The 11,741-nt window shown below is 42.8% G+C and overlaps 2 protein-coding genes across 4 annotated transcripts in view; both read left to right on the top strand.

Annotated features, from left to right (window-relative positions):
• The window catches only part of LOC134069977 (MAGUK p55 subfamily member 3-like), a 61,384-nt gene extending 59,671 nt beyond the window's left edge, over positions 1-1,713 (top strand). For both annotated transcript variants that reach the window (XM_062526154.1, XM_062526153.1), the window contains one exon: positions 234-1,713. In XM_062526154.1, the coding sequence (XP_062382138.1) occupies positions 234-413 (180 nt within the window). In that variant the 3' untranslated portion in view covers positions 414-1,713. The remainder of the gene's footprint in view (positions 1-233) is intronic.
• Positions 1,714-4,828: 3,115 nt separating this feature from the next.
• LOC134069895 (protein phosphatase 1 regulatory subunit 3C-B-like) lies at positions 4,829-10,508 on the top strand. Of its 2 annotated transcripts, none has more exons than XM_062526030.1 (2): positions 4,829-4,966; positions 7,647-10,508. In XM_062526030.1, exon 2 carries the CDS (start codon positions 7,675-7,677, stop codon positions 8,563-8,565), a length of 891 nt encoding a protein of 296 aa, XP_062382014.1. In that variant the 5' UTR covers positions 4,829-4,966; positions 7,647-7,674; the 3' UTR covers positions 8,566-10,508. The 2 variants fall into 2 exon arrangements, with proteins under 2 accessions (XP_062382014.1, XP_062382013.1); XM_062526029.1 differs by lacking the exon at positions 4,829-4,966 and adding an exon at positions 6,275-6,868.
• The last annotated feature ends 1,233 nt before the right edge of the window (positions 10,509-11,741 follow it).

Genomic DNA, 11,741 nt, shown 5'->3' with positions numbered 1-11,741 from the left:
ATAGCAGTAAAGAGATACGCACAAATATACCTATATTTTTTATTGTTTACATGAAACATATTTTGCATTATATCATTATATCTGAATTGCCTCTCAACTCCATCATGTCTTTCTCTCCCTCTGCTTTCCACTCACTCTCCCTGTCAAATCTCTCACTCTCTCTCTGTCTGTCTGTCTCTCTCTGTCTCTCTCTTTCTCTCTCTCTCTCTCTCTCTCTCTCTCTCGACCTTAAGGAGGAAGACCTGCAGGAGATGAGGCACTCGGCTGAACAGATGGACCAGCAGTACGGCCACCTGGTTGACCGGGTCCTCGTGAAGGAGGACTCAGCCAGTGCCTGCCTGGAACTGCGGAACATTCTGGATCGCCTGGACAGAGAACCTCACTGGGTGCCAGTCCACTGGGTCCGGAGTTAGCCCACCCCGCCTCAAAACAAACCTAGAACGACCCTCCCCATCTCCACTTTTCCGAAAAATGAATGTGTAATGTTTTAAAGTATCCTATCAGAGGGGTGGCAGTCTGCCAAGGCAAGGTTGGCCCCCTGTAGCTGTGGTCCTCTACCTCTCTGTATTCTATTCCGTTACTGTAGTGTTCTACTCTGCCAATGGAGGGCATCTGTGGGGTGTCCTGGGATTCTGGCTCTCAGTTCTCTGTGTGAATGTTCCGCAAAACACAGAGGGGAGGAGCCAAGCTGTTCAGTGTATACGTGTTCAGTATACCTGTAAATATGAAATACAAAAGGCTGTGTCATAAGAATGATGTGGGGTTTTTGTGTATTTGAATGTGTGTGTGTGTGTGTGTGTGTGTGTGTGTGTGTGTGTGTGTGTGTGTTCGTGCGTGCGCACGAGAGAGTGTGTGAGAGAGAGTGAAAGAGACCATGTGTGTGCATATTTGTATGTATATGTGTACGTATAAAAATATATGTGTGTGTGTGTGTGTTGTTCTACAGTATCATGAGAAGCCGTTGGCAAAACCACAAATTGTCTCCAAGTATACCTGCTGTGCCCTCTACAAAAACAGAAGCATTCCATTTTGTGTGTGACTCTTTTACCTTCTGGCACATTCTGAAACATTATGCAAACTACGTTTGACTCTAAGGGCTCTCATTTGAATGTTGGGCAAAGTACAATGACTTAGTTAAATTACAAAATAATTTTCCTAATTTGACACCATGGCCAAGACTGCAAATACTGATGAGTCAGCTCAATGTGCCCACCTGCCACACGATAGCTACAGTTAATGCACGAAAACGCTGTTTGTTGATGAACGTTGCACTTTGGCCACCATCTAAATTTGGGCCCCTAAATGTCCTGTTTACGACTTATGTCAAAATTAATATACAATTGAGTGCACCAAGAAGATTGAATGTATGAAGAATGTCAACATATATGCTGTGCCAGAAATATTATAAACTAAATGCTTTGTGTCTACAAGAAAAAAATATATATTGCTGGAATGAGGTTGAACATACAGAATATGCATTTACGCACGGATTGTTAGGTTATACTGTACTTTAATCATATGCTGTGGTGTCTGTTCTAACCCTATGAAAGTACAAGCATAGCTAATGTATTACACTTGTCTGGATACACTGGAGGTGGCTGGTGAGAGTGCTCTGTTTTATGACTTGGATCCTCTTATTTTTGTATTAGACTGTAAAGTGGGTAGACACTTAATGGAATAGTAATGAAATGAATAAAATAGGAATGAAAACGATTAACGGCAGGTCATTGTCGTGATTGTTCGAGAAATAAACAACAACAAAACAAAAAAAAGGTGGCGAGGAGGAAGGAGAATGACACAGAGATAAAGAGGAAAGCGAGACGGAAATAAATGAGAGAGCTCCCAGCTGTGGCGCAACCGGCTGGGGCACCTGCACCACACGTCGGCGACCCAGGATCGATTCCTGCCCCGTGGTCCTTTCCGGATCTCACCCCCACTCTCTCTCTTCCATTCACTTCCTGTCACTAGTCTCCACTGTTACTCAATAAAGGCATAAAACGCCCCCCCCCTCAAAAAAAAGAAAAGAAAGGAAAAAAGAATGGACCAAAAAAAAAGAAAGACAAGGAAAAACATTTGCTGTGAGAGAACTATAGGCTAGTGAGACTCATTCCGGTGGATTGGATTAGTGCCTTCACCTGATCTCCTTTCCTGCCCGACCTGAAAAACCAGCAGCCAACGGCCCCTGTACCCCAGCTGTAGCTGCAGGCCTAATGTAACGACCTCCCAGAATGGCCTTAATGTAATTGCCTCCCAGAATGACCTAACAGTCACTAATGACTTAAGCAGAAGAGGTTTTTGGCTCAACTTTAGTGACATTTCATTAGTAATAGATTAGTAACATAACATTTGAGGGGAGTTGTATAAATAAACATACATATGTGTTGTGATGGTTCTATAGATAGACAAAGAAATGTTCCTCAATGTTATTATGTTAATGTGATTTTACCAAATATTTCATAACTGGATCACTCACAACATTAAACTTCAGATTTCTTAGGTAACACTACTGCACACTGGAGGGCAGCGTTGCTCAGTTTTTTGTTAAAACTCAAACATAACCCAACATCTGGACAGTAGAGTCAGTGCAGATGAGAGAGAAAAAAAGTGCAGTTAAAAATATCTGCTCTTACATATGCACAAGTCATGCTGCCAACACTCTCTTTTACTGATTCACACGTAGATATAATTTTATTGAGTATTTAGTTAGTATTACACAATAGTTTCACACAATTAGAATAAGGTGCCATAGTATCAAACTTTCCACTTCATCATCAGAGAGATTGGGCCGTTTTGAATGCATCTCTAATTGCTTTGTGATTATATCATGGTTAATGATTTCACAGAATAGTGACCCAGGTCTTTTCAGATGGACGTTCGTGACAAAAGACCACTTTCCCTCCCACTGTGTCCCTGTCAATGCTTCTCCGTTCCTCTGAACACAGAGCGGAGCGAGGGGCCAGGTTCCCTGCAGGCAGGTGATGTGGGGTGAGATCAGGGCCACTACAGTTCAAGAGTCACCTGCTGCCCATGAGCTGAGAGATGCACGTACATGCAGAACTATATCCATCTCCTGCGGACAAGCAAGCCAGCCAGCCGTTGGCTGCCTCTTGATGTGTCTCTTTCACAGCTGACCCCGATGGCTTTTGTCCAGTGTGCTGTGCAGGTTTATTTATAAATGCGGGCTTGCAACCTCGCAATAGCTGTGCAAATATTGCCACAGCCTGCAATAGTGACAGTGTTTCAGCACCCTGTGGGAGGCAGGCAGGCAGGCAGGCAGGCAAACCTTCACCTGATCTACCTCAGGTAATTTAACGTCAGTCACTGCCAACTCAAATATCTATATCTAACTACCATATCACATCTGGTGAGCAATAAATTATATTTTAGAGGTCACAAACCACATTTAAATTTGTTTTTGCTCTGTATGCTTGTCATACAGTTATTCCAACATCATAGAAGATAATGAGAGACAAGACCAAAGTCCAGTCAACTGTCTGCAAAGTCATAGATGTTTAATATGGCTTGACTGAATGTTGTCAAATTGGAGGCCAATTGCCACTACAACATTATGAAAATGTCAAGGAGTTCTAAGTGGTGTACTTTAATATTCCTGTCCTTGTCTGACACAGACGTGACCTTATGACAATACAGCCTGCCACTCATTTGCACTCAAAGTCACTTACGAAGCAGAATTGCGCAACACCTCTCTTTACACAAGAGACACAATGAGACACCCCCCCCCCCACACACACACACACACACCTCACTAGGACACATTAAAAATAACCCTTCCTGTCTCTATCCCTGTCAGCTGTCCATTCATCTTACAGCTTGGAGTGTCTCATTTTCGCCTCAGCACGAGCCTGTGCTAGAGCCTTCGGGGAGACTCCGACTAGCAGGCCCGACTTCTCCGCAGCTCATTTCGTATGGGAGTGCAACAGCTTGCATCACATTAAACGTGAGGTGGCAAAGTTAATTACCGTCCCTACAGTGAGATTAATTCCACGCGCGGCATTCATTTGCAGCAACATGAGGAGTACTGAGTCATTCCGTGGTCTCCGATATTGTGTTTGATATCATATCATTGAGTCAACAGTTCAGGGTGAAGGGTCAGTGGTTCGGAGACAGAGGTCAGAGGTCAAATAGAGTGTTGGTTCCCCATCTTCATTATGAACCCTTAAGAGACATAATGCAGAAATCATAATGCTTCTGCCTGCAGGGATCGAACATCGCGACTGATTTGAAATATGGCTGATTACAAAAAAAAACTAGAGCATTTTAGGGGTGGGACTCCTGTAGCTTTCCTTTAGCTGTAAGGCCTCCATCAAAACACATCCTCCTAAAACAAGGTTAACAGCCTGTGCATACACCTGGATTCTTGGCAGGCTTGAACTCGCCACTGCACTCTGTATTGTGTACCCCGTGCGTGTTTACTGTTCGAGCGCACTGATATGACTTGAAGGCGTTCCCTCCCTTCCATTGTTTTCCCATGCTTAGGATATGGTCAATAACTCAACCTGCTGCCACTGAAAAACAATAGCCAATTGTGCTCCAATTAAATGTCACCATGTTCATTTGCAAGTCTGAGATAATTCTCTTTTTGCAGAGTGAAATACGTTGTGTTCAGAGAGATGGTCAAAAAACCATTAGCTATGATATGATACAGCAAAGACCTGATATTGGTGTTTAAGGGATTCGTTTTTTTCATGAAGCTAATGCCTTCTCACACATGAAGAAGAGGAATGTTCCTGAGTCTATTTGGCTTGTTTATAACAGGGCTGATATTGCTAGAGGGCTGGCCTTGTGTACAAGCTTCCTGTTCTACAGTTTTTCGGTTGACCAATAATGCGATCTTCCTGTCTTGTCGACAGACCTTGGTATGCTGAACTTCAGCAAGGGCATTTGTTTGACTAAGGACCAAGTGCAGGACAACAGCAAACATTGAGGGAAACTCTGAGATTAAGAGGTATTGCAATTGTTGTTTCATCACATCCTGATCTATCTGGCGTTGCTTTATGTGTTGCTTTTAGTGTTACTCATTGCGTATAAATGTTTACTAAATAAGGCTGTGGTAAACAGAAATGTTTATGATGCACATTCACTGAGTGTGACACACTAAATGCAATGTATAAGGGGGAAAAAAGCATTAATTGTCCTAAAATATCACATTTTAGCACAGTTTAAAACAATATTTCATTTGAATGTGTATGAGTAGTAAAGATGCGATATTAAGTCGTGTTTGACAATTGATATACACGGGATGTTAAGCCATGTTTGTGTGTTTCTTTAATTAGATTAAGAGTAATCAGTATGTGTTTCTTTAATCAGATTAAGAGTAATCAGTATATTTTAGCATGTTACTTGTGATGTAATATTTGCACTGTCACTTCAGATGTAAATTATGACTGCAGCTATACAAACGTCCTTATGTAAAGATATCTGGATACAAACAAGTCTGCGGAGCTCTGTTAAACAGTAACTTTCAGTTTCATATGGTAACATTAGTATATTCAAACTGTAGTCATATGTTTTGACTACATGATTAATATGGAAGTATATTTGCATTATAGTGCATCCACATGATGCTTCTGAGGTGTGAGAGAGAGACCTTTTAATGAACTCACACTCTCTCTCCACGTCTCTCTCTCTCTCTCTCTCTCTCTCCCTGTGTCACATAGACGCAGTCATTTTTAGAGTGACCTATCTTATCTGTTGCAAGCTTTAGTTAGAGGAAACCTTTGCATCCTCTGTTACCGCAAGCCTTGTGATGACTGAGAATGTCGGCTACGTGATGCAGAGCCACTGGTCCCATGGCGTCCGCTCTTGTATCAGCTGATGTAAAAGAGTTTGTTTATGTTATCAAGAGCATGAACCGCTTAAGTTTTCTGAGAATAACAGGCATACCCTTATAGCCAACAATATCTAAGCTATAGTCTACAGTGTGGTTTAGTGGTAATAAGCTATTATAAGATCATTTTAGTTTGACTGCACTGCTCAATGTCAGACAGCGTAGTAGGTTAATGAGTGCAGTTCCTCAGTGTCATCATTTTTAGAGGAACCAGTTCCAGAGAATATGGTAGGCTAAGTGATATCTCACGTTGACCTACATTTCACTTCCTTAGAAAGGATGATCCAGTAGATCACTACATTAGGCTACCCTATACACACAAGTCCATTCTGGGTTGATTTAATTGATGTCATTATTTAGGCCTACACTGAAAATGTAGACCTAGCCTTTTAACTAGGCTGTGTAGACCTATCATGAAAAAAAGAGAAAGATAGAAGGAATGAAAACAAGAAAGAAAGAAAAGAAATAAGGAAAGAAAGAAAGGAAAAAAGAAAGAAAGAAATAATGGCACGGTCAAGAGACACATCTACAGTACCTCCCGACAGGGGTCTACACAGTATTTCGGTAACGTCTCTTCACTTTCTCCCTCCTTCCCCTCTCCTTTCAAACTTCCTGGTCAGTGAAACTGAAGGCTGCGTTGCTTTGTCACGCGCGCCAGGAGTGATGCGAGGGTGCGCGCTGATTGGCTGAATCCGAAACTTTTCCAGATTGTCATTGGCTGTCGGGGCTCTCGTGCACTGCGATACGCAAATAGGCTTGATGTGGTGGCTGAAAGCGACCCCGTCACTGCCAGTGCAGCCAGGCTGAGTCGAGAAGGGGGTGTGTCGCAGGACCCATAGGCATTCACAGTTCCAAACTGGTTTTTATTTTATAATGCTTTACCGAAATACTCCGCTGTTCATTGAAACAGTCTTCATAGAGTCTTAAGTTTCTACTTTCATTTCAACTATTATTATATTTTTCTTTTAATTTTCACCGGTAAAAAGAAGAACTGTTCAGACTACCAATGAATTGCACCAGGTAAGATAAAGTGCGTCAGGCCGGCTTAAACACGCTAAAGAACTACGTTGAACTGAACGTAGGCTATCTGGATGGAAATGCCAATGTAACAGCACTATCGTGACTATATCGCTTTGAAGCTTTAAATAAGATATTTTAAATGGATCGTATTGTCTTATGTGTCTCACATTAGCCCGAATGGCAAGTGATAGACATGCTTAGACACGATTCGTTTGCCTGAGACTCCGTCTCGACTACAGTTTCATGCATAATGTAGCCTATAATGGCCAGGACGGACAATGTAGCGTTTAACTATTGTTTCCGAACACACTCATTCCGAACACACTCGACATGGCGTCAAGGGGAGATGACAGAAACTTGCTTGATTTAAGGAAACTGTTAAAACTGCACACTAACTTTAACATGATAAATAATAATAATTACTGATAAGGAGGGTCACACAGAAGTTGATATGATAATAATAATAAATGATAATAATGATAATGAGAAAAAGGAAATGTTTCCTTATTCTATTATTTGTTGCCTAGGGTACTGAGAGACTATAGCCTATTGTTGAGGTTCAAATCTTAAATGATAATGATGACAAATGCCGCTTTCTGGTACTCCAAATATGTGCATTAGTTAAGATGGTGGACTGACCCAAGTGTGTGCTCATAGTGTTAACGTTTGTGCACTCTAGTTGCCTCTGATGTGCGCTCATTGTGTAGTCTCTCTTGTCTACTTGTCGGCCTGTTGCTAAATGAAAGTCTAATGTCTGCTGTTTTCTTCTCCACCGCAGGGTCCTGCAGATACTAAACCCCAGGCCGATGCCAAGTCCAATCATGCCCGTCGACGTGGCCATGCGGATCTGCCTGGCACAGTCGCCGCCAGTGTGCAGCTTCCTGGGATCCTACGAGGCGCGCAACCTCGTCAACCAGTACAAGCCGCTGCGCCCCTGCATAAGCTCCAAGGCCGAGATCGAAGCCGCCAACGTGGGCTGGAGGAGCCCCAAAGTCAAGCGCAAGAAGAGTGTGGTGTTTGCAGACACCAAGGGCATGTCCCTGACCGCCATCCACGTGTTCAAGGAATTCGAAGATGACCCCCTGGCGGACCTGCAGTTCGAGTTGTCCGACTTGGAGAATGCCATCGTGGGCCTGAGGGTGGAGAAAGAGAAGAGCCTGATGTTGGACTTCGCCCAGCCAGCCGCAGACTACCTGGACTTCCGGAACCGACTAAAGAAGAACCTCGTCAGCCTGGAGAACTGCGTTCTCCAAGACAAGTCCCTCAGCGGCACCATCAAAGTCAGCAACGTCAGCTTCGAGAAGTCGGTCAACGTCCGGATAACGTACGACTCGTGGAAAACCTACACGGACGTTCCTTGTATCTACATGAATAACGTGTACGGCTGTCTGGACATTGATACCTTCTCGTTTTACATCGACCTGCCCAGCGTCAACAGTAGCGTGGAGTTTTGCATCTGCTACAAGACCCTGGACCAGGAGCACTGGGACAACAACGACGGCAAGAACTACAAGCTGGTCCAAGCGGAGCACGAACAGGACCAGCACTCGTGCCCCATCCAGGCGCCGGCGCAGGAGTTCAAGAGCAAGAAGGCCGAGATGGAGTTCGATCAGTTCGGGAGCCCGAGGACGTCCAGTGGTTTCTTTCCCGAGTGGCAGAGCTGGGGCCACATCGAGAGCAGCACCCCCTACTGGTGATCTGACGAAATAAAATTAAAAATAAAAAAAAACTACCCCAACACGACTAACCCAAGAGAAACAAAGCCTCCTATAGATGAAGCCTGTGGAGATCTGACCTTGGACCAAGCCTAGCGGAGATAACAGGCTTATTCCAAAACAGGAACCGCTGATAGCCATTGGCCGAAGCCATTCAGTTCCCCGTCAACTTGAACTTTCAATCACAGATGCTAACAGCGATGCTAACAGCTCGAACCCCCCCCCCCCCACATCAGTTCCAAGAGATGTACACATTGTCTTCCTGCTTTGTCAACTGAAAATATAATCAAGGGGGATTGTTCCTGGGGAAATGAACAGTATTGCAAATGTGGATGAGAGGGAAAGTGACGGTTAGCGTTCGGATGTTCCGGTCACACTAATCCCAGTACAGAGTAGTCTGTGAGATTAACCAATGTGGCTCATTGCCGTCGTCATGTCATCCGATGTGGCAAGATAAAATGGAGCAGGATGAAACTCAACTCGGGTTGGCTGAACAGGGTAATGTTCAGCTGTATTTCCTGACAAATGGTTGTCCTTTTTTTGCAAGTATCTCATTTTTTTTGCTGTGCACTAAAAGCATTCATTAGAGTTTCAAATTGAAGTGTTTTTTATTTGTTTTATTTTTATTTTTTCCTTGTAACATAAACGCCTTCCTTTTGCAATTGTCTATGATTGTCAAAGTCAGTTCTATGGAGGTTGATGGCATTACTTCAGCCCTGTATTAAGTCAAGGCCTTTTTACAAAGACAAGATCAGCTGCAGAAGTCAAATTCGTCTCTGTTAGTTCTTGTAGTGCACACTGCTGAATTGCATATGCTTCTCCATGTTTCTTTTTTTCCATTCTGCTGTCTTTTGTTTGCACAAGAAAAAAGGGGGAATGTTCTCACAGATCACTTTGAGTTTGATTGTGAGGATCTCACGCCAGCACTCTGAGTGCAAGGGATCCTAATTTAACCCCCCGACCCCCTACCCCCCTACCCCAATCACCGAGAGAGACTAGTCAAGTTTGCACTGATGCAGAACGATGCCTTCTTTTTTCGAACGCCAGAATGTGAAAGTGAAAGGATTTTGGTACAGCATGAATTGTCGCTTCATATTGAAGTTTATGTATTTCTGTATTCGTATTCATGGTACCACATAATTGATCGCTTTCAGAGAGAAAGAGATATGCTTACCACGATGGTATAAGGGCCCTCTCCCTCTCCCTCTATGCAGTGTACAGTCAACCATTGGGTGTGAAAGACACACCTTTCTTTTGTACTTGAGCCAACTCTCCAAGTCCACTAACTTTAGTCATGGCATGGACACACAGTCCCTGTGCTCTCCCAATGTCTGTCCCTATTTTTTTTATTTTGTTTGTTTGCTGCTGCTAAAGGTTTGGCTTTAGGGTTTGTGTGCTCTTGTCTCTGTATTGTTTTTCATGGTCCCAATGGTATGTGAATCGTCTTCTTGTTATATGTGAATAGAGGAAGCCTGGGGGGGCGGGGGAGGGTATAGGGTATTGCAATAAGTGAGGGATCGAGAATGTAACTTAAAGGAAGTATTTTGCACGTAAGGGATGGGACGCCGATGGGTGTCTGCAATTTATGGGAATGGGGAGAAGGCAAAAAACTAGCCACTGCTTTTTTTCACAGGGCTTATATTTTTTCCCCTATCATTAGACGGAAAATGGAAAAATGTTCAGAGCGAAAAAGGTCGATGACTTCTGGTTTTGGCGCAAATAGCAATGTGAGCCACAGAGATTTAACAGTGAAGTGTTATGGATTGAATGTAGGAGAACACACAGGCCTCAGTTGTGGTGCCTGCTATACTGTTTGTATATGAGTCACTTTTTTTCTACTGCAAAGAAGGGTGTCTGTCAGAAAGAATGGTTTTCTGTCTCAACTGTTCCTTTTAGAAATAAAACGCTAAGTTTCTACTGAGAAAGACTCTTGAGTTTTGAATATGGTGAATGTTATGTATACTGTATGCTTAGAATGGTATGTATGCTTAGTGTTTATGGTTTATCAGACCTTAAGCAGGCTAATTCATTCAATAGCTCCGTACAAGACGACACTACAGGATATTTTCTACTTGATCATGACTGCTGCTGATTCACTGTCTGACACACCACTTTACAACTAAACACTGTATTCAGAATTAGTACTGTAGGTATGTCAGACATTCTACATTTACATATTGGAAACTAGATTAACTACCACTGTATTTAGAATTAACGAGTGGAAAAAGCATGAGTATGTCAGACATTAGACATTTACATGTTGGAAACTAGATGAACTATTAACACCTGTGAAGTATGTCAACCCCCCATATTTTGGCTCAGAGAAAATGCCACCTGTGTACAGAAATGGGTCCAAAATAGTTGTTTACTTTTCATTTATAAAACACCACGAGGAAACCTCGCTCAACTGATTTGCCAGTGAGTCTAATTGACCTGAACAGGCAGAGAGAAAAGAGTTCATCTGCCCAGAAACGAGAGGCGAAGACAGTGCCTAACAAAAAAGGTCCCCTCCCTTTTGACCATGCGCTGTTATGATAGGCCAGCACTCCCACCAAAACAAAGCATGGCCTGACTCAAGTTAGTGAACCCTTTCATGTCTTCTCTCCTATAGTCATTTTTTTTTATTATTTGTAACTGATCATATATGTTTTTGTGAACTGAATTAAATTAGTTAAACAGGATTTTGGTGCAGAATTGATAGAAAAATAGATGTTGACATCTAGTGTCATAGGAAATAACATCAGAGGTTAAATCCCTCAGAGTTAGAAGTCAGGTTTGATTAACAGCATCGGTTTCACACTTTGAAAAGCAATTCAGGGGTACATGACTGTGTCAAGACATGGTGTCAAATAATGACAACACAGGAAGCCACCAGCGTAATGTTTACTGTCAACATGAAGACATCTTCCTGTGGTGTTGCCCTGCGTCACTTCTTTTACTTCATCCTTAATCTTTCCCCATTTTACGTCTGGTTGGCTTGATGGTGAGAAGCGTTTAAAAAAGGGTCAAATGAGTTGCTGATTTAGCTCTTGCTACTGTATCTACGGTCTGCGGTTATATCTCATTCTTTTCACCACATTTCTTTTTGATTGCGTGCAGAAAGAATATAAGCACACAACGTTCTTTACACTCCTGCCCTGTATTAAAAGTTGAGGCTT

Source organism: Sardina pilchardus, chromosome 22, assembly GCF_963854185.1.
Source record: "Sardina pilchardus chromosome 22, fSarPil1.1, whole genome shotgun sequence".
NCBI classification, from domain to species: domain Eukaryota; kingdom Metazoa; phylum Chordata; class Actinopteri; order Clupeiformes; family Clupeidae; genus Sardina; species Sardina pilchardus.
This window is presented reverse-complemented; position numbering and strand designations above follow the sequence as displayed.